Source organism: Macaca nemestrina, chromosome 4, assembly GCF_043159975.1.
Source record: "Macaca nemestrina isolate mMacNem1 chromosome 4, mMacNem.hap1, whole genome shotgun sequence".
NCBI classification, from domain to species: Eukaryota; Metazoa; Chordata; class Mammalia; order Primates; family Cercopithecidae; genus Macaca; species Macaca nemestrina.
This window is the reverse complement of record NC_092128.1, coordinates 189,343,129-189,366,498: the sequence shown is the minus strand read 5'-3', so window position 1 is coordinate 189,366,498 and position 23,370 is coordinate 189,343,129. Positions and strand designations below refer to the sequence as shown.

Genomic DNA, 23,370 nt, shown 5'->3' with positions numbered 1-23,370 from the left:
GACAGAGTGAGACTCCACCTCAAAAAAATTAAAAAATAAATTTAAAAAAAAAAAATGCTGGGCGTGGTGGCTCATACCTGCAATCTCAGCACTTTGGGAGGCCGAGGCAGGTGGATCACCTGAGGTCAGGAGTTTGAGACCAGCCTGATCAACATGGAGAAACCCCGTCTCTAATAAAAATACAAAATTAGCCGGGCATGGTGGTGCATGCATGTAACCCCAGCTACTCGGGAGGCTGAGGCAGGAGAATCGCTTGAACCAGGGAGACAGAGGTTGTGGCGAGCTGAGATCGCGCTACTGCACTCCAGCCTGGGCAACAAGAGCAAAACTCCATCTCGAAAAAAAAAAAAAAATTAACTAATTAAAAAAATAAAAAAATAAAAGAGCACTATGGTTAAAAGTCAGCTTAAAAGCAGATACTCAAGGTTTAACAGCCTGGGACTCCTTGGGGGAAACAGAGGAGGCACCACAGACCCCATTTTGGGAAGAACCTCTGTTTTCCTCATGAAATCCCAGAAATTTAAAATTTAAAATCTCAAAATCTAAGGCTCTGCTCTGTTGTACAGCACTGTGTTATGTGACGGTTTTGACTTCACATTCTGAGAGAGCTTTAGTATAGTAACCAGGTAGGAAATATACTTTGGAGGTAGCTAATGGCAGTTGTAGGGGAATACACAGCTCTTTGCATGTGTGAAAAAAGTATAAGTGTAACTGGAGTCCCAGAAGGAGAGAAGAAAAAAATAAGGAAGAAGCAATACAGGAAGAGAAGATGGCTATAATTTTTCTCAAACAGATAGAAGACACCATTCTACAGATTCAAGAAGCCCTGTGGACATCTTGAAAATTTCAAAGAACATCACAGGAAATGTTCAAAGAACATCACCTCTAAATATGTCATAGTAAGATGGCTGCAATTCAAAGAAAAAGAACATTTTTTTAAGTAGCCATACACATTACTGTCAAGAGAGTAACAACGGTCTGGCATCTTCTCAAAAGCCAGTAACCATACCTTTGCACTACTGAAAGAAGATAAATAACCACGAAATATTACCTTAAAAAATGAAGTTGCCAGCAAACCTACAGTATAATGAACATACAGGAAGTTCCACAGGCCAGAAGGAAATGATTACCCAGGAAAATATAGAATCGCAGGAAGGAATGTACATAGTAAAAGAATAGAAATGTACGACTGATTAAAAACACAAACAAACAAAAAACAATGGGCCGGGCATGGGAGCTCACGCCTGTAATCCCAGCACTCTGGGAGGCTGAGGCAGGCAGACTGCTGGAGCTCAGGAGTTTGAGACCAGCCCAGGCCACACGGCGAGACCTCGACTATACTAAAAATACAAAAAAGTACCCGAGCATGATGGTGTGTGCCTGTGGTCCCAGATACTAGGGAGGCTGAGGTGGAAGGATCGCCTGAGCCTGGGGGGTGGAGTTTGCAGTGAGCCGAGCTCACGTCCCTGCACTCTAGCCTGGGTGACCGGGCACAACCTTGTCTCAAAAAAAAAAAAATAAACACAATGGTAGTGATATCTTACACTCTGTATATAAATGCAGACAAACTACAAGCCAAGGAGAACGTTAAAAAAAAAAAAAAAGAAGCGTGTCACAGGCTGGGTTCTTCGCAAAGCAGACGCTGAGACAGGCTCAGGCAGTCAAAAGGATTCCTAGAGAATACAAATCTGTGACAGCAAAAGACAGGTAGCAAGACTGGGCAGGAGGAGCTGTCAAGCCACAATGTAGAACTGACGGTCTCCACAAGTCCAGTGCTGTTTATAAGGAAAGTCCATGCTAACAGAAAGTAGGCCCTAGTCCCACTGCCTTACTTGGCCATCGGCCAGGGACTGCCCTGCCAATAGCATGACCTAGATTTGAACGCTGATTTAACAGTTGGAGGTTGTGAGCTAGCCATACTCATCAAAGCCTGGCAATGAGCGCCTTTCTTAAAGAATTACAGAACAATTTTTCTAATGAAAACAGATGTAAAAATCCTAAACAACTTATTGGCAAATCAAACCTGGGTGTATAGCTAAAAGGGTAAAATATTAAAGCCAAGTGGGATTTATTCTACAAATGAAGGGCTGCTTTACATTAGAAAATTAATCAAAATAATTCACCAAATTAATGAAGGAGAAAAACCATATGATCATCTTGCTAGCAGCAGAGAAAGCATTTGACAAAATTCAGTCCCAACTCATGATAACAACTTCTAACAAACAAGGAGAAGAGAACCGTCTTAATCTGACAGAGTTTCTACCAACAAACAAGCAAACAAAACTACAGAAAACATCATACTTAATTACCACAGGCTTTTCCTCAGATGGAAAAACAGGCAAGAATGCCCACTCTTCAACATTGTTCTATTTCACACTGTACTGGAGGTTCTAGCTTGTGCAAAAAAGCAAAAAAAAAAAAGAATAAAAGTATAAGTATTGGAAAGGACAAAATAACACTATCATTGTTCACCAATAATGTGATTTTTGTAGACAGATAATACAAAAGATATATAGACAAACAACTAATTATGAGTAAACGAAGAACTAATAAGCTAACTCAGTGAGATCACTGGATACAAAGTCATCATTTTTTATTTTTATTTATTTTATTTATTTATTTATTTTGAGACGGAGTCTTGCTCTGTCGTCCAGGCTGGAGTGCAGTGGTTCGATCTCAGCTCACTGCAAGCTCCACCTCCCGGGTTCACACCATTCTCCTGCCTCAGCCTCCCGAGTAGCTGGGACTACACGCGCCCGCCACCACGCCCGGCTAATTTTTGTACTTTTTTTTAGTAGAGACGGGGTTTCACCATGTTAGCTAGGGTGGTCTTGGTCTCCTGACCTCGTGATCCGCCTGCCTCAGCCTCCCAAAGTCCTGGGATTACAGGCGTGAGCCACCGCGCCTGGCACAAAGTCATCATTTTAAAATAATAATAATATAGATTGCACTTATATATATAAGCAACAAATCAGTAGAGAAAATGAAAAATTATAGCACTTGTAATAGGAATAAATCTAATAAAAGATGCTCAAGACTTCTGTATTCCAAAGTATGAAAACATCACTGAGAGAAATTAAAGCAGGCCTTTAAAAAGGGGAAAACATTCCATAGTCATAAACCGGAAGATTCCATAATTGTAATACAGGTTGAGTATCCCTTATCTGAAATGCTTGAGATCAGAAGTGTTGGGATTTCAAATTTTTTTAGGCTTTGGAATATTTGCATTATATTTACTTCCCAGTTGAGCATCACATCACAAGTCCAAAAATCAGAAATCTAAAATGTTTCAATGACCTTTTTCTTTGAACATCATGTCAGCTTCAAGCAGTTTCAGATTTTAGAGCATTTTGGATTTTGGATTTTCATATTTGGGATGTTCTCAACCTATAAAACATTAATTCTATTCAAATTGAACTAGAGATTCAATGCAATGCCAATCAATAAGCATATGAAAATAATTTGTCACCAGGCAAATGCAAATTAGCCTGTGCTACAACACACCTATAACAAAGACTGTAACGAAATAAACAATATCACAAGCTGGTGAGAAAAGAGTAACTGGAACTCCTCATGTACTCACTGGCTGTGGGAGTGAAAACTGCTGCACTGCCTGTGGAAAACTGCTCAGCAGTATGTCCTAATGCTGAACAATTCTACTTCTGCATTTATACCTGGCACAAACGCCTACATATTCTCACCAAGAGACTCACATAAACATGCTCCTAACCGCACTATATACAATAGCCCCAAAGTGGAAACGACACAAATGTCCATCTACTTGGCAGTGTGTAAATAAGTTCCAGTATATTCACACGATAAAATAATACCCTTCGATGAGAATAAACTAAAGAACACCTGTTTAAAAGCAGGGAAAGCCAACAGTGTGCGCAGTCAGGACAGCAGTTACCCTTCATGTGTGGGGGCGTGAGGGGCTCTGAACCTAGCAACACTTCTGCTTGGAGTGCTGATGATAGGACCACGTCCACTCTGTGGATTCATCAGGCTATAGACATGCTTACTATTTGTGTTACAAAAGAAAATATAGTATGGAACCAAAAGATGCCACATACACAAAAATACATACTGCATGATTCCCCTTACACAAAGTTGAAAACAAGACGAAACTAAACTACATGGGTCAGAATGCATACATAGAACGCTCCAAACACTCGAGCCCAGAGCAATGGCAGTCACCACGCATCAGTAAGTGGGGCCCTCTGGAGGAATGGGTAGTTGATATAGGTCAATGTTCTACTGATCTGCCAGCTGTGCTGGTTTCTCAGGAATATTTGTCAAGCTGTATGTCTATGCTGTGATACGTGTGTGACATTCCACAGCTAACTCACAAGCACAAGCGCTTTCTGTTAACACTTGCCATAGGTGAGAGTGTAGGTGGCTTTCCCAGTCGTATCCAAGGCAGTCAGACAGGGGGATTTGGGCTGTGCTGTGCCCCAGCGCTGCAAGGTGGCCAACAGTGACGGTGGTCGGGGGACACCTGCAGTGAGAGGCTCCCCCCTCAGCACGCTCGTCTCGCTTCCCTCAGGCTTCGGCTGATTTGGATCTGGTTGCTGAACTACAAGCAAAATCAAAATTTTAAAATCAGCAATTCAGAGCACCATGAACACATTCTCTTTTTAAGCATTCATAGTTTATAATACTGTTTTTTAATCCCAACTATAAAAAAGCTTACAATAATTTGTTTAGATCTTTGCATCACAATCACTGACAACTAACCAAAGGATTACAGGAGCTTTAGTCATGGATGATGATGGTTGTGAAATAAAGTTAAAAACAACCCACCATCCTGGTGACCACAGCCTCACAGACAAAGGTGACCTTGGAGTGGTTCCCACTTTCCCAACCTCTGGACAGGTCTGTGTCACCTCTACTACCCCCGGCACCACAGCAGTGAACAGCCAGGTATCCGTAGCCTGGGGACAGGACCTGGTGGCCCACTCAGACAGGAGGAAAGCAAGCAGAACCACCACGTCAGCCTAGGGATCCAAACAACTATCACCATGTTCAAAGAAAAACACATAAAAGATTAAATGATTATAGGCTGGGCGTGGTGGCTCATGCCTGTAACCCCAGCACTTTCGGAGGCTGAGGCGTGTGGATCATGAGGTCAGGAGATCGAGACCATCCTGGCCAATATGGTGAAACCCCGTCTCTACTTAAAAAAAGAAAAATTAGCCAGGCGTGGTGGTGGACGCCTGTAGTCCCAGCTACTCGGGAGGCTGAGGCAGGAGAATGGCGTGAACTCAGGAGGTGGAGCTTGCAGTGAGCTGAGATCGTACCACTGCACTCCAGCCTAGGTGACAGAGCAAGATTCTGTCTCTAAAAAAAAAAAAAAAAAAAAAGGATTATTTGATTATATAGCTCCTGGAAAAAGATTACTTTAATCTTGTTTTTTACTTTAAAAAGAATTACTTTAATCTTCTTCCAGGAGCTGTATAACCAAAATTTGCCCAAGTGGTAAGAAACACTGCTCTAAGATGCATTCACACCAACAAACTCTGAATTTGAAAGGCACTGCGTGATGGCTAATACTGATGTCAACCTGATGGGACTGACGTATGCAGAGTATTCTTCCTGGGTGTGTCTGTGAGGGTGTTGCCAAAGGAGATTAACATTTGAGTCAGCGGACTGGGAAAGGCGGATCCACCCTCAATCTGGGTGGGCACAATCTAATCAGCTGCCAGTGTGGCCAGAACAAAAGCAGGCAGAAGAATGTGGGAAGACTAGACTGGCTTAGCCTCCCAGCCTACACCTTTCTCCTGTGCTGGATGCTTCCTGCCCTCGAACACTGGACTCCAAGTTCTTCAGCTTTGGGACTCAGACTGGCTTCCTTGCTCTCAGCTTGCAGACGGCTTATTGTGGGACCTCACCTTGTGATGGTGTGAGTCAATATGCCTTAATACACCTCCCTTTATATATATACATCTATCCTATTAGTTCTGTCCCTCTAGAGAACCCTGACTAATACACACTATCTGATTACAAAGGGGAAATAATCTCCTAAAACCTTTGTCTAATCCTGGGGTGTGGAGGAGACCCTGGGCTGGTCTGCTGCCAGCAGTGACACTGTACAAATGGCCAAGGTCTGAGAGTGGGACCAGCATGGGGGTCCCGGGGCTCTAACAACACACTCACACGCTTGTACTAGCTTCATTTCTGGTTTCTGCTTCTTGCTAGTTTTCTTTTTAAAAAATATATGTATATTCTTTCTTTCTAAATATGTATTTCATTCATATATGAGGCTAAAATTCTGAAAAGCAGCCAAATCTATGCTGAAAATTGAACACTTTAAAACCACAAGATGAGTATTTCAGAGTTAAAGTTTAAATTAAAAATTTAAATAATGTAAGTTAAATAAAACCTTAGAAGTATTTTTACAAAATGCTAAGTCACTTGAATATGAGCAGTAAATTTTCTACCTGCTCAAATAAAGGAAGCAGTCATGTGATTCTAAATTTACCATTATACACAGTGACCACTGAGTCTGGAAACAGAATATATATAGCAATAACCCTGTATAATATACATTTGCCCTGTTTCTCAACTTCATGGCCACCCTTTTCATACAAACACAAAAGCTCAAAGTTGGACAACTCTTACCTTCCAACAATTCCTCAAAATCATCCACAAAGAACTCCTTCAATGGAGGGCGCTTTGGCCTCTTCAGGGTGTTAAGAAGCTGCTGGATTTTGGAGGACACTCTGCTGTTCACAGGGACACCTGTCACGGGAAAGACAGAGGAGCACTGAGGCCAGGACACATCACAACCTCTGGAGAAGTGGACACAGGTGTTAAGGCCCAAGAACAAGCCACACGATGCATCAGAGCTTACAAATCCGTCCAAGTGTGGGCCCCACTGGACAGTCATTTTGGAATTCATTCATTTAGAAAACACTTATTGAATGCCTTCCAGGAAACAGGACTTGTTCTAACCTAGCAGTTTGTTTTTGTTTTTGTTTTTTTGCTTTAGACAGAGTCTTACTGTTGCCAGGCTAGAGTGCAGTGGTGTGATCTCAGCTCACAGCAATCTCCGCCTCCCAGGTTACAGCTATTCTCCTGCCTCAGCCTCCCGAGTAGCTGGGTCTACAGGTGTGCACCACCATGCTCGCTAATTTTTGTATTTTTAGTAGCAACAGGGTTTCACCATGTTGGCCAGGATGGTCTCAATCTCTTGACCTTGTGATCCACCTGCCTCGGCCTCCCAAAGCGCTGGGATTACAGGCATGAGCCACCACGCCCAGCCTAAACTAGCAGTTTTTTAAATGGTCCAGGGACCCCTGGGGCATCCAAGACCCTTTCAGGAAGTTTATGAGGTCACAACTATTCCATGGTAATGTTAAGAAGCCATGGCCCTGTAATTCCAGCACTTTGGGAGGCCAAGGTGGGTGGATCATGAGGTCAGGAGATTGAGACCATTCTGGCTAACATAGTGAAACCCCATCTCTACTAAAAATACAAAAAATTAGCTGGGCGTGGTGGCAGGCGCCTGTAGTCCCAGCTACTCGGGAGGCTGAGGCAGGAGAATGGTGTGAACCCAAGGTGGAGCTTGCAGTGAGCCGAGATTGCGCCACTCACTCCAGCCTGCGTGAAAGAGCAAGACTTCTTCACAAAAAAAAAAAAAGAAGTCATTTGCCAGCCGGGAGCAGTGGCTCATGGCTGTAATCCCAGCACTTTGGTTGGCTAAGGCAGCAGAGGATCGCTTAAGGCCAGAAGTTTAAGACTAGCCTGGTCAACATAGCAAGACCCTGTCTCTACAAAAAATTTTAAAAATAAAAAATTATCTGGATGTGGTGGCTTGTGCCTGCAGTCCCAGCTCCTTAGGAGGCTGTAGAGGAAGAACTGCTTGAGTCCAGGAGTTTCAGGCTGCAGTGAGCCATGATCATGTCAATGAACTCCAGCCTGGGCAACAGAATCGCTATTTAAAAAAAAAAAAAAAAAAAAAGCGGGGGCTGGGCACAGTGGCTCACTCCTGTAATTACAGCACTTTGGGGGTCCAAGGTGGGCAGATCACTTGATTTTGAGACCAGCCTGGCCAACATGGCAAAAACCCGTCTCTACTAAAAAATACAAAAATTAGCCAAGGTTGGTGGTATGCACCTGCAGTAAAGAAAAAAAAAATTAGCCAAGAGTGGTGGCAGTTGCCTGGAGTTCCAGCTACTTGGGAGGCTAAGGCAGGAGAATCGCTCGAAACCAGAAGGCAGAGGTTGCAGTGAGCCAAGATCACACCACTGCACTCCATCCTGGGTGACAGAGCAAGACTCTGTCAAAAAAAAAAAAGAAAAAAAGAAAAAAGAAAAGAAAATAGAAAAAGCAGAGTTGGAGGATTCCAACTGTATAATTTCAAGAATTTTAAGAAAATCACAGTAGTCATGGCTATACAAGGTGTAAGGACAGATAAATAAGGAAATGGAACAACACACAGAGCCCAGAAATAGACCCTTCCCTCTCCAACATGGTCTACTGATTTTCATTAAAGATGCCAAGGAACTTGGTGGGGAAAGAATGGTCTTTATTATAAATGGTGCTAGAACAACTGAATAGCCACATACAAAAATGTAAACTTTGATTCATACCTGATACTTATGCTAAAATTAACTCAAAATGAACTATTTAGCTAAATGTAAAAACTAAAACTATAAAATTCTGGAAGAAAATAAAGGAGAAAACATTTGTGACTCTGGGTTAGACAAAAATTTCTTAGGTATGACACAAAAGCACAATCCATTAAAAAATTTGGTAAACTGAATGTCATAAAAATTTAAACCATCTCCTCTTTGAAAGGCACTGTTAAAGCAAGCCAGACTGGGAGAAAATACAAATGATAAACCTCATATGGGATGACTTGTATCTAGAATATATAAACAACCCTCAAAACTCAGTAAGAAAACAAGCACAATTTGGCTGGCCACAGTGGCTCACACTGTAATCCCAGCACTTTGGGAAGCCAAGGCAGGCAGAGATGAGGAGGTCAAGACCAGCCTGGCCAACATGGCAAAACCCTGTCTCTACTAAAAATACAAAAATTAGTCAGGCATGGTGGCACGTGCCTGTAATCCCAGCTACTCGAGAGGCTGAGGCAGGAGAATTGCTTGAACCTGGGAGGTGGAGGTTGCAGTGAGCCAAGATTGCACCACTGCACTCTGCCCGGGTGACAGTGAAACTCCATCTCAAAAAAAAAAAAAAAAAAAGAAAGAAAAAGAAAGGAAATAAGCACAATTAAAAAAAAAAAAAAAGGCAAAAAGTATGAACAGATACTTTCCCTAAAGAGATACACAGATGGGGCCAGGCGCGGTGGCTCAAGCCTGTAATCCCCGCACTTTGGGAGGCTGAGACAGGCAGATCACGAGGTCAGGAGATAGAGACCATCCTGGCTAACACGGTGAAACCCCGTCTCTACTAAAAAATACAAAAAAACTAGCTGGGCTTGGTGGCGGGTGCCTGTAGTCCCAGCTACTCGGGAGGCTGAGGCAGGAGAATGGCATAAACCTGGGAGGCGGAGCTTGCAGTGAGCCGAGATCCAGCCACTGCACTCCAGCCTGGGCAGCAGAGCGAGACTCCGTCTCAAAAAAAAAAAAAAGATACACAGATGGCAAATAGGTACATGAAAAGATGCTCAACACACCATCAGCCATTAGGGAAGTGCAAATTGAAACGGTAATGAGGTATTTCTACATGCCTATTGGGATGGTTAAAATTTTTTAAGCATAATACCAACTGTTGAAAAAGGTGTGGAGGAATACTCTCACTACTAATAATGAGAATGTAAAATGGTACAATCACTTTGGAAAACAGCGTGACAGTTTCCTAAAAAGTTAAAAATAGGGTGGGCATGGTGGCTCACACCTGTAATCCCAGCACTTTAGGTGGCCAAGGCAGGTGGATCACTTGAGGCCAGGAGTTTGAGACCAGCCTGCACAACATGGTGAAACCCCATCTCTACTGAAAATGCAAAAATTAACTGGGCATGGTGGCACATGCCTGTAATCTCAGCTACTCGGGAGGGTGAGGCAGGAGAATCGCTTGAACCCAGGATGGGGAGGTTTCAGTGAGCCAAGATCATGCCACCGCACTCTAGCCTGGGCAACAGAGTGAAACTCGGTCCCCAAAACAGAAGTTAAAATACACCTACAATATAATTCAGCCATTCTACTTCCAGGTATTGACCCAAAAGAAATGAAAGTACCCATCTATGCAAAAACTTGTACAAGATTGATTATTCATAGCAGCTTTACTTGTAACAGCCCCAAACTAGAAACAACCTAAATGCACATCAACAGGTGAATAGACAAATTGTGGTGCATCCATCTAATAAAATATTACTCAATGAAAAGGAGTAAACTATTGACACAGAACATGAATGAATCTCAAAATAATTATGGAGAGTGGTAGAAGCCAGACCATAAACGTAAATGCTGTATGATTCCATTTATATAAAATTCTAGAAAATGCAATCTAATCTAAAGTGACAGAAAGTAAATCAGTGGTTCCCTGAAGTGTACGGGGAGAGCCAAAGGATCCGAACAGGGAGGACCACAAAAAAAGGAACACAAGGACACTTTTGGGCATGCTGGATATGGTCATTATCTTGATTGTAGTGATGCTTTCACAGGTGTACCAATGTCCTAAAACTTACAATATTGTACACTTTAATTTTTGTTTATTTTTTTGAGAACAGAGTCTCACTCTATCGCCCAGGCTGGAGTGCAGTGGCATGATCTTAGCTCACTGCAACCTCCGCCTCTCGGGTTCAAGTGAGTCTTCTGCCTCAGTCTCCCGAGTAGCTGGGACTACAGACGCCCACCACCACACCCGGCTAATTTTTTGTATTTTTAGTAGAGACAGGGTTTCACTGTGTTAGTCAGGCTGCTCTGGATCTCCTGACCTCGGTGATCCACCCACCTCGGTCTCCCAAAGAGCTGGGATTACAGGTGTGAGCCACCGTGCCTGGCCGAAACTGTACACTTTAAATATGTGCAATTCATTATGTCAATTACCCTTTCATTAAACTCTTAATCTTTTAAAATATAAAGAGTAATAAATTCAATTAAAAACATGTCTAACCAATGTACAGCCTGCTTCATGTTGATTCAGTATTTTTCTTCTGCCTCTGGACAAAGAGATGAAAGCCCTCGACAAAATCTGACACCCTGTTTGGGAGTACCAAAATATATGACAGGCCCCAGCTCTGAGCTCCTCTGAATTTTTATTTATTATTTTGGGGAAAAAAATGACATGATTTTGATAAGACATTGAAGACTATTTCAAAAAGAAATGGTATAAATGAGGACACGATGAAAGTTACACCGACATCTCTGAGCCTGTACGTGGGAAGCCATGACTGCTGCTGTACCAACTTCACAGGCTGCTGAGGATGGAGAGTGTAGGGGCTGTTCTGTCACAGGTGGGTGTGTGCACTTGCACTGACTAAGTCATTCTGTCTGCCACATTGAATCTAAATAAAGAAACTTCCCACAGCTTCTCATTTCCCTACTATATTGCAGATCGAAACTCCTTTTGCATCCTATCTAAATTTGGAAATCTTTTCCCTCCCCACTCTCCTTGTTCCCCCTCTGACCAATTCCATTGATATTTCCAATTATTTCTCCACCTGATGCTTTCCATAACATTAACTGCACACACTGGTTTCCATTTATCTGTACAGAGTAAAACTGATGGTAGGCTTGGGTTTGCTACACTGAATCCATTAAAACTGTGTCCAATACTCGAAGACAAAACCTGCGCTCTGCCGTTTCACAAGGAGAAAGAGAGGCATGCTCACCATCTGCTGTTTCCAGCATGCTCCCGCTGCACCCCCGAGGAACACTTCTCACAGAAGCCACCTGCGGACGCTCAAAGTATGAATGCTCCACGAGGCCCGTGGTGACATCAGGAGGGGCAGAATGCAGATCTGCTTTTGAAAAACACACCCAAAATGAAAGTGGCTGTTAAGTCAAATGAGTATTAAGCTGCTCTTCAAACCCCATTAGTCTAAAGCTCCACTAGCTGAGCTCTAAGTGGGGAGAGTGTGGTATTTTCATTAATTTTGTTTTCTTGGCTGACCAAACGCATTCTAGGACCCTATGAACTCTCAGACATGTTATGTAGACATCTGCGTGCATGTGGGTGGCTCAATACTCAAAGAGATCCAGACTCAGAACCACCATCTTCAGCACACAGACAGGCACAGAGTAAACCTGCCTGTCACAATGGCCTGATGAGATTTCAGTTAGAAATTCCCTCAATGGGCCAGGCACGGTGGCTCACGCCTGTAATCCCAGCACTTGGGGAGGCTGACGTAGGCGGATCACCTGAGGTCAGGGGTTCAAGACCGGCCTGGCCATCATGGCGAAACCCCATCTCTACTAAAAACACAAAAATTAGCCGGACGTCGTGGCACATGCCTATAACCCCAGCTACTGGAGAGATTGAGGCAGGAGAATCGCTTGAACCCAGAAAGCGGAGGTTGCAGTGAGCCAAGATCGCGCCACTGCACTCTAACCTGGGCAACAGAGTGACGAGAGAGAGCGAGAAAGAGAGAAAGAAAGACAGACAAAAAGACAGACAGAAAGAAATAAATTCCCCCAAGGAAGTAGAAACAAATTTGAAATCAATTGTCATTGGTACATTTTTTTGTAACATTATGAAAAACATAGCCAGGCTCATACAAACTACTACAACCCCCAAAAAAGTATGTTGGACACCATACCTTTGCAGTCCTAAAAAAACACAACTACAGAAATTAAAACTTTCCCCACTGCCAGTTAAAATATCTGCAAAACTAAGAGACCACAATCAAGTTCTTTTTTTTTTGAGATGGAGTCTCACTTTATCACTGCCCAGACTAGAGTGCAGTGGCACAATCTTGGCTCACTGCAACCTCCGCCTACTGAGTTCAAGCGATTCTCCTGTCTCAGCACACCAAGTAGCTGGGATTACAGGCATGCGCCACCACACCCGGCCAATTTTTGTATTTTTTGTAGAGACGGGGTTTCATCATGTTGGCCAAGCTGGTCTCAAACTCCTGGACTCAAATGATCCACCCACCTTAGCCTCCTGAAGTCCTGGGATTACAGGTGTGAGCCACCGCACCTGGCCACAATCAAGTTCTTAAAGTAGAACTGGTGTAACATTTAAAAACAGACATTCGATCTGGAACATGTGTAAAAGTCACTCCTTCCATTGTCTGAATGTACATTTTTGTGTTTTATTTCCATGGTACGGTCTGCCTATCTGTTCAGAATGCGGCTGACTATAAGTTCCTATAGGAATTATGGTTATAATTGGGTCTACCACTAGGAAAGGCACTGTGTCTTTACAGACGTTGTGTCCTGTCACAATAATGAATACACAGATGCTTGTCCACTTATAAAAATCAACACTGGGGCCAACGCAGTAGCTCACATCTGTAATCCTAACACCTTGGGAGGTTGAGGCAGGCAGATCAGCTGAGGTCAGGAGCTCGAGAATGGCCTGGCCAACACGGCGAAACCCTGTCTCTACTAAAAATACAAAAATTATCCGGGTGTGGTGGTGCATGCTTGTAATTCCAGCTACTCAGGAGGCTGAGGCAAGAGAATCGTTTGAACCTGGGAGGTGGAGGTTGCAGTGAGCCGAGATTGCACCACTGCACTCCAGCCTGGGCGACAGAGTGAGACTCTGCCTCAAAAAAAAAAAAGAAAAAAAAAAAAAAAGAATCAACATTGGCTGTGCAGCGGCTCACACTTATAATCCCAGCACTTTGGGAGGCTGAGGCAGGAGGATCACTTGAGCCCAGGAATTTGAGACCAGCCTGGGCAACATAGCGAGATTCCATCTCTTAAAAAAATAAATAAATAGCTGGGCATGGTGGCGGATACCTGTGGTCTCAGCTACTTGGGAGGCTGAGGTGAATGGATCACTGGAGCCCAGGAGTTCCAGGTTACACTGAGCTAGGACCATACCGCTGCACTCTAGCCTGGGCCACAGAGTGAAATCTTATCTCAAAAAAGAAAAAAAAAAAAAATCAGCACTAGTATCTGTTAGGTAGAGACAACTGGTAATGTTTAATATTTTAACAAAGGTACCTATTAGTATCACTGTGGTATTCCTAGGTACAATGCAAAGCAGTAACTTTTTACTAGGTTTGTATAAAGCTGTAAAGTATATGAAAGCACAAACTCACTATCTGCATAGCAGAATATACCTTCTGAAAAAATCTAAACTGTTAAGATTTTTCACAACCCTTAAAAAAGCCTGATGCAGATCAAATTAGCATTTTAAAGTATGTCTATCAGGACGTTCTTTTAGTTTAAAAAGAAATTTCCCCACTCTTCCAAATCCAGCAAAAAGAATAAATGATTTTAAAAGTATATAGGGAAAAAAAGGTATAAGTGGTATACACACATGTACTACAAGTAGTTTTTAAAATAGCTATATAATGGCTGGGAGCAGTGGCTCATTCCTGTAATCCCAACATTTTGAAAGGCCAAGATAGGAGGATCACTTGAGCCCAGGAGTTCAAGACCAGTCTGGGCAACATAGTAAAAACCCCATCTTTCCAAAAAATTTTTAAAAATTAGCTGGGCATGCTAGCATTTGCCTATAGTCCCAGCTACTCAGGAGGCTAAGGTGGGAGAATTTCTTAAGCCCAGGAGTTCAAGGCTGCAGTGAACTATGATCATGCCACTGGACTCCAGTGTGGGTGACAGAGCAAGACCCTGTCTCTAGGGGGGGAAAAAAAAAAGAAAAAAAAAAAAAAAAAAAAACAGCTGCATAAAAATAAACATAAACTACATTCAAAACAAAACAAAACTATAATTAGAAGTATTGCTTTTAAAAATAGGTATTTACATTCGTATAAAAATGCTTAATATATTTGATTTCCTTAATCCAAAACTGAAAGTGGTATTTTTAAAAATTATCTTTACTTGATACATTCTACCTCAAATGTTTTACTTAATATATTCTTCCTCTTTTCATGTTTCTTTCCTTAGTTTAAATTGAAGACACATCTAGTGTTAGAAACTAAAACAAAGGATGATTTCTGTAATAAGACGGAAGTTGACTGTTTTTGAGATTTAGAAATTCAAATTAACTATGCCCAACATTTAGGATGTGGGTAGCTACAATCTGTAGAAAATTGCAATCCTGTAAGCAAGGTATTAAATTAAGTCCAAGTTAAGAACTTTTTTAAAAATTTGTTAGAATTGATCACAAAATGTTGACGCTAGGACTAACAGGAAAGGAAGAGATGATTACAGCTGCATTTGCAGGAGTCAGGAGCTGTCTTCCATCAACACAGGTCATAAACCTACATTCTAAATAATTGCAGCCATGTCCTTTTCAGAGAATGAAAACATCTAATTCAAACACACATCAGAGTTAAATGCTTTGCTTCTAACTGGAAAGCTGAGGGCTATATAGTCAAACATTCTGAACTGTGGCTAATTTTTCATGCTGAGTAAGCTTTTATTTCTAACCCACCAGGAAACGGTGTTGAGATGACTCAGCAATGGCTAATAAACTCAAGCTACAAATGTTTTGTTTGCTCTCCTGGACCATCTCACCTAGAAAGGAGATTCTGGGAGAAGAAATGAGGTAACAGAACATTTAAAATTACTGTTTTCCTGCCCCCGCCTCAGAATTGGAGTTAACTATGTATTTCTATAAAGTTAAATCACCAATGATGAATAGAGAAGGAAAACAATAGTGCAAAAGCTGTTTTCAAGGTATGGACTGTACAGCTCCTTGAGGAAACGTGGGCAGCAGCCTCTGGCCATGGAATACCCAGGAAAGCCACAGAAATATCTGGGCAGGCTGTTTTCCAAAGAGGAGCTTTCTCTGTGGAAAATGCTGCCTTCTGCTGCCCTGGTAGTCTTGGCGTTCCTCTATGAGCTGGAAGCAGTTTAGAGACAGAGCAGGGCACTGCAAGCTTTCATCTGAGACTGACACCTCAGGAGAAGGACACATGTTTAATGGAAACAGATGTCTTGACTCAAACAAATAAAAAATGAAGAGCAACAGTGATGCGCCCTACGGAGGATGCTGAGTCAGAAGCTGTGGGCCACTCAACATACCCAACTTTTCCCCAATCCAGCCAAATGACCAAGGTCTTAGAAAAAAGCTCAGCACCCATGGGGACCCCAGCACAAACAACAGCATGTCACGGGTGTCACCATTTCAGTTTTGGCAGAAAAGCAACTAAAAGCAAAGAAAATGAATAGGAATCAAGAAAATTGGTATCAGCCCTGGCTTCACCACTTAGGCTGCTGTGCGATCTCAAGCAAGTTAAAATCACCGGACTTTTTTTCTTCTTTCCTCATCTGGGAAAAAAAGGAGGGGATTAAGATGAGTCTTCAACAATACTGATTGTATTTTATGGTACTTGTGCAAGAGTGTGTGTGGGTTTCACATGCCAGTTACATACAGTTAACTATGCTGCTGTTTTAGTTAAAAAATAGAATTTCAAAGGATGAAAGGTTTACACTTTTTTCATGTCTAAGATGAATGTAATCCAAGGGATTCTATGATTTGGGAAAGATCCATGCATCCATATGATTAGCTCTGACTGACACCTTTTCACGCCGAAGGCTGTCTAACTTGGTATCTGGAGGAGCGAAAGCCAGACCACACTGCAGCCGTCTACCCCAACCTCAGAATTCCAGCCGGGTACAGAGACAACCAATGGCCCTGCAGCTGTGAACATAGAGCCAAGAGGAAAGGCACAGACAACAGAGAGGCAGCCAGGTCAAGGGTGATGATCACAGCCACCAGCAGGTATGGATGTGTGCTGACCATCTACCCCCGCACCTGCTGTGTGCACCAGCTACCCCTCAAGACCAGGAAGCTGTTATGACACTGAGAAACACTACACCCTTCTGGGGGACTATGAGAAATGCCCCATGCCTCAAAAGACTAGGACTGCCAAATTAAAGAAGTATCAAGAACTACTTTTGTTACCAAAAGGACATTTCCCAGATGAAAAATAAGGTAGGTCTTGATGGGGAAAAAATTTGCAACTGAGCTGTATTGTTGAAAAGGTTATTAGGGATTTAATCTAAATGATGAATTAACCAAATATTATCCCATTTCTTTCAAGTGCAATTATTAAAAGCTCAAAATCAATTTAATGTCTCAGGCAGAAAAAGCCAGCATGGGTTATCTGGGTTGTGTGACCTCAGTCACTTGGAGAGCACTCAGGCCTGCAGCTCAGTCTGCAGGGTGGCGCCCGGCTCAGGTGCCCTCTACCTGCTGCTCTGTCCTGGACACTCCTGACCCCGCTCTGCTGGCACCGGGGCCGCAGCAGCTTGTTACTGACCTATGTGGGTGTGGGCCTCACGGCCTGCGAGAGCAGTGGCAGCGGCGGCCCCCGGCGTGGCTGCAGCACTGGGAGCGGCGGTGGGTCTCCCTCCCGGGTGAGATGAGGTGGAGGATGCAGAGGATGAGGTGGACGAGCCCTGAATGACCCGGTCGAGCCAGGGCTCGACGCTGGAATGGCTCTGGAGCGGAGTGGAGGTGAGTCGCCCGGGTCGCCGTAAAGAGCCCTCATCTTCTGAGGCAGACGACGTGTCTGTGGTTAAAATAACGATGACAGGCATGATATCGGGATGAATCAAGAGGAGGACGGAGTTCCCACTTGCACTGGAGCCTCCCAGGCCTGTGTGCAGCATGCTTCTGTACACCTGGCACAGCTCTGCCCAGACAAAGCCACAGAGTCAGCTCAAAGGTCACCCTCAACCTAGAAGGGCGTGCAAGGAGCCCTACTGTGGGGAAAATGATTCAGAGAGAACTCAGCCACAGGGCACCACACACACTCAGTGAAGACAGCCTCTGATCTCCCAAACGGCTTCGGCATCTACCTCAGTGGGGGTGTCCCGTGAATATCCAGTGCTGCACTGCATGTCCACAGAGTCAGACGCCATATCCACACACCAGTCAGCATCACCCGGGGGCGAGCCCGGGCCCGGCCCTACACCTTGGAGGCAATGAGAAGGCCTCCTGGCCTGTGCACGGCCCCAGCAACAACACGGTGGCCACGGGAGAACCGCAGCCCGGTCTACATGCATCCTTTCAGGGGAGTCAGGTGAACTAGCTCTACAAACAACTCCTTCCCCAAGAAAATGGCTTCAGTCAACAAAATAAACTGTACATTAAGGTTTCTTCAAGTCAGCATGAGTGAGTGTTTTATTATGGGTTTTACAATTATTAAAAAATTATTTTAAAATTGGATAGTGTCTATAGCTATGTTTAATAAAAACAATAATTTGACAGTCATTTCTAAGATTTTTTTCAACAATAAACTTCTTTTAAGCAAGAAAGTGTTACCAAAACCACTAAATCATCTTGTGAATCTGGTGTGCTTGGTTTTATTGTGTAGTATCTCCAAATGCATCAAACTAAAAATGGGTGTCACTATTTTTGTTACTTTAAATATACAACAATGCAAGTTCATGAATATAAAGTCATTAGACACTATCAACATCTTGCACAGTTTAAAAGGAAGACTAAAATACATTATTGCTAGAGAGAAACCTCATATAAAAGTTTTCATTTCTAATGGTACCAATAATAAAACAACAAAATCAACCCCAAAACTTTCCAAATAGTCTTATACTGTTGCATGTAAGTCCTGGTTACAACCTGTTAAGTTATAGGTAGTGAGATGAGAATAACTGTAAAATTCTTAATTCAGAAAGCTTTAGCTTAGTGCTTATTTTAGGTTCCTCTTAGTGTTTTAGGTTCCTCTCTTTACTAAAAAACATAAATAGCATCTTAGTAAAAGAAATTAAGATCCACACAAAAAGTCTTATAGAAAGCAAGTACCCATTTGGGTAAGAATACTATGTGCACCATAGATTTTCAGGTAAGGAATATGAGCATATGCAAACATTTTTAATCTCCAAATGTGTCCAATCTATACTACAGGCCAGACGGATATTCCAACTCAATGGGAAGTAAATAGGATAACATCAGGCCTGTGAAACACTCAAAAAAGCCACTCCTGACATTGTTTATCAATACCTGGAGGGGTGTAGGTTTCCACAGATGAATGCACAAGGACAGAACGTCTTTTCGAAGGCATAGGCATCTTCCTCTCTTTGTATTTAGCCAAAGCTGCTTGCACGGCTTCAGTGTGGACATCTACACAGGAAGGACAGCAGTAAAAATACTTTTTACAAGACTGGTTATAAAGTAACAAATTAAGTTTCATGTCTTTGTTTTCAGTGGGGGTAAAAGGAATAGAAGCTCTCTCTGTCTATCCCACTTGTTAGTCCTAGATTTCTTTAAATATTCCTTTGTTTGTAGATCTAACTTTGAAATCATGTAAATATTTCCATATTATAAACCAAAACTGAATAAAAGAGAAATCCCCAAAATTGAAAATAAAGCGAAACAAATGAGCCTAAATGTGTATCTTGTTGTTGGTTTAAACCTCGCTTGTTCAACCCCTACAAACAAATGAGGCCCCTCCCACAGGCCTCATACAGCTCAGGAGGGCTTTGAATGCAGCCTAATACAAATTCGTAAAATTTCTTAAAATGTTATTAGTTTTTTTTGCAATTTTTTCTTAGCTTACCAGCTATCATTAGTGTTAGCGTATTTTATGTGTGGCCCTGGACAATTATTATTCTTCCAACGTGGCTCAAGGAAGCCAAAAGATTGGACACCCCTGGTTTAAACTACTGCAGCTGACTTTAAAACACCGAAGTTAAACTGGTCAACCTCTACTTCCAGAAATATCTAATAAGAACAAAAGTAACTGTACAAAAAATGTTTAACTCATATTGTTGATAGCAGTGAGGACATTGTCATACAGATCTTTCGTGAGTCCTGTGGGATATGGCAAATTAAAACACTTGATAGTCTGATTCTACCATCCCTAGAGCTTGGACACTCATAAGGGAGAGGAGATACAAATGTAGATGAAAGAGGTAGGCTGGACACAGTGGCTCATGCCAGTAATCCCAGCACTCTAAGAGGCTGAGGAAGGAGGATCATTTGAGGCCAGGACCAGCCTGGGCACCAGAGCAAGACCACATTTCTGCAAAAAAAAAAAAAGTTTTTTTTTGAGATGGAGTCTTGTTTTGTCGCTAGGCTGGAATGCAATGGCGTGATCTCAACTCACTGCAATCTCTGCCTCCCGGGTTCAAACGATTCTCCTGTCTCAGCCTCCCAAGTAGCTGGGATTACAGGCGCCCCCCACCACGTCTAGCTGATTTTTGTATTTTTAGTACAGATGGGGTTTCACTATGTTGGCCAAGCTGGTCTTGAAGTACTGACCTCATGATCTGCCCGCCTCCACCTCTCGAAGCGCTGGGATTATAGGCGTAAGCCACCGCGCCTTGCCCAATTTTTTTTTTTTTAATTAGGCAGGTGCAGTGGCATGCACCTGTGGTCCCAGCTACTCAGGAAGCTGAAGTTGGAGGACCACTTGAGCCCAGGAGTTCCAAGCTGCGGTAAACTATGATTGTACCACTGCCTCCAGCCTGGGTGACAGAGTGAGAACCCAAGAAAGAAAGAGAGAAAAAGAAGGAAAGAAAGGGAAGAAAGGAAGAAAAGAAAGAGAGAGAGAGAGAGAGAAAACGGGCACAGTGGCTCATGCCTGTAATCCCAGCTACTGGAGAGGCTGAGGCAGGAGAATTGCTTGAACCCGGGAGGCAGAGGTTGTGGTAAGCCAAGATTGCGCCATTGCACTCCAGCCTGGGAAATGAGTGAAACTCTGTCGAGAAAGAGAGAGAGAGAGAGAGAGAAAGAGACAGAAAGAGAGAAGGGGAGAAGGGGAGAACGGGAGGTGAGGAGGGGAGAGGAGGGGAGAAAGGGGGAGGAGGAGAGGAGGAGAGAGAAGAGAGAAAAGAGAAAGAGGGAGGGATGAAGGGAGGGAGGGAGAGAAAGAGATGAAGTACAGACCCTGCAGTCACTACAAACAAATGTGGTATCTTGTCTTTTAAAAGTGTGTCTTACCTCTGTACATTGAAAATGTCTACAAACCACAATCAGCCCAACAGCAATCAGCATCCCTAGTGCCCAGACTGTGCTCTTGAAACACCATCCTCACGTTAAAAAAAAACCTGAGAAATGGCAGATTCTGGAGCAGGGGAAGAAATGCCCAGGATGAGCCTAGAACTTCTTATCCTAACAGCCAACCAGGAAGTGGTCAAACAACTCAAGCCAATTTGAAGAGATTCCCAATGGCGAAGAATGGGACAATCTGAGTATCGATAAGGAGAAATACTAGAATGGACTGAAACATCAAATATGATACTGATAAAAGAAGAAAAAGGAAAAGAGGAAACAAAATCAATTGGTTACCACTGGAGGAGGCCAGTGACTCAACCTATTGTTCTGAAAACTAGTAAATAAATGGAAAGAATTAAATATTCATCTTGACTTTCCTGTACCAAGTTGTAAATAACAGAAGTTTCTCTTTATGGAAATATTCTGGCATTTGAATGAAGAAGGAATGTCAGAATCTAAATTTCACCATTTTGCAGCCCAAAGGAAATCATCAATCTAAGAATTGAGAAAATCACTAGCTTCCAAGCACCACAGCAAAGAGCAAGAGTCAGGCCCAACAGGCCTCTTGGTGGAGGAACAGGGGCCGCCCGTGAGTCTTGTAAACAGCTGAACATTGTAACCTGACTTTCATCAGCTCTAGTGAGCTAAAAAGCATGTCAGAGACACCAAGAGGAACCATCAGACAAACATAGCTCAGCTTCTCCTACAAGCTAAGTTTCACAGAGGCTGAAACACCAACCAACTGCAATGTGAGCTCTTATTTGGATCCTGGGTCCAAATAAACTTGTTCTTTAGAAGCCATATGAACATTGGCTGAATATTTGATATTAAGGAAGTATTTATTGTTAATTACTTTGTGATAATGGCATTATTTCTTAGAAATACAATCTTTTCAGATACAGAGACCAAGACCATTACGGCATGAAAATGACAGAGATCAAGAATATTATGACATCTAAATGAAATAACATATCTGAGATTTGCTTTGAAACCATAAGGGAAGGGAGGAAGCAGGTAGAGTACAGATTAATCCAAGCCAGGGCATGGATGACCGAGAATTTCTGGAGCTCGACTATGGGTCCAGGGGAGTTATCATACAAAGATGGCCAGTTTTGTAGATGCTTCAATTTTCCCCAACAAATGTCTGAAAACATTTAAAAATCTCACATTTAAATGGCTTGTAGGGCCAGGTTAAACCTTTTCCTACTCAGGAAAGGTGAAGAATTCACACCTATACATATGATAAAGGAAACTTATGGATATCAAAGGCATAGAACAATTCTAAAAGCTTCCAGAGAAAAAGAGTAAATCACCTTGAAAGATCAAGAAACAGATTGACAGTACTCAGTAGGATCACCAGGCACAAAAAAGCAACAGTTTTGAAGAAAAAAGTGTTAAACCTATAATTTTATATCTAGCCAGATTATCATTTAAACATGAAGATTTAATAAAAATATTATCAGACATACAAGGTTTGAAAAGCATTTCCACACAAGGACTTAACTGAAAATGCTCACGGAAAAAGGCGCTCACAAAAAGAGAGCAAGAAACAGACTGAGACCCTTGTGACGGATTTGGAAGTTACTATGATTCCCCTGCTTTAAACATTATTGCTGTCTTAGAAAAAAAGGAAAATAAGTATAGATTAAAAACTACCTAGAACTAAAAATATAGATAATAGCAACATGATAGGGTATAACAACAGATCCAAAAATACTCAACAAACCCCAAGTATAACAAAACCAGCCAACGCGCATAATAATCAAATCACTCAATACCAGCGTCTTAGTCTGTTCAGCTTCCATAACAAAACAGCATAAACTAAGTGGCTTAAACAACACAAATTTATTTTCTTACTGGAGACTGGATGTCTGAGATCAAGGTGCCTCATGGTTGGTGTCTGGTGAGGGCTCTCTTCTAGGCTTACAGACATCTGCCTTCTAACCATTCTACTCATAGGGTGATGGGGCAGGGCGGGGGCCAGCAAGCTCTAGTGCCTCTTCTTTTTTTTTTTTTTTTGAGACAGTCTCACTCAGGCTGGAGTACAGTGGGGCAATACTGGCTCACTGCAACCTCCACCTCCCAGTTCAAGCTATTCTCATGCCTCAGTCTCCAGAGCGCCTGGGACTACCAGCATGTGCCATCACAACTGGCTAATTTTTGTATTTTTAGTGGAGATGGGGTTTTGCCATGTTGGCCAGGCTGGTCTCCACCTGCTTCAGCCTCCCGAAGTGCTGGGATTACAGGTGTGACTACTGCGCCTGGCCAATGCCTCTTCTTATAAGGGCGCCAATCCCACTGTGAGGGCCCCACTCTCATGATCTCATCTAAACCTAATTACCTCCCAAAGGACCA

The 23,370-nt window shown here is 42.7% G+C and overlaps 1 protein-coding gene across 9 annotated transcripts in view; it reads right to left on the bottom strand.

Moving 5' to 3' along the window:
• LOC105472470 (disco interacting protein 2 homolog A) overlaps positions 1-23,370 on the bottom strand; it is a 109,430-nt gene that overhangs the window by 47,925 nt on the left and 38,135 nt on the right. For 7 of the 9 annotated variants that reach the window (XR_011622906.1, XR_011622905.1, XR_011622907.1 and 4 more), the window contains exons 4-8: positions 19,021-19,140; positions 17,318-17,569; positions 11,801-11,932; positions 6,622-6,741; positions 4,379-4,576 (exon numbers count right to left, since the gene is read on the bottom strand). Coding sequence is in view for 6 of the 9 variants with exons in the window: in XM_071095900.1 (XP_070952001.1) it covers positions 4,379-4,576; positions 6,622-6,741; positions 11,801-11,932; positions 17,318-17,569; positions 19,021-19,140 (822 nt within the window). In the remaining 3 variants the exon portion in view is untranslated. The remainder of the gene's footprint in view (positions 1-4,378; positions 4,577-6,621; positions 6,742-11,800; positions 11,933-17,317; positions 17,570-19,020; positions 19,141-23,370) is intronic. The other 2 variants (XM_011725711.3, XM_011725714.3) reach the window with 1 other exon arrangement.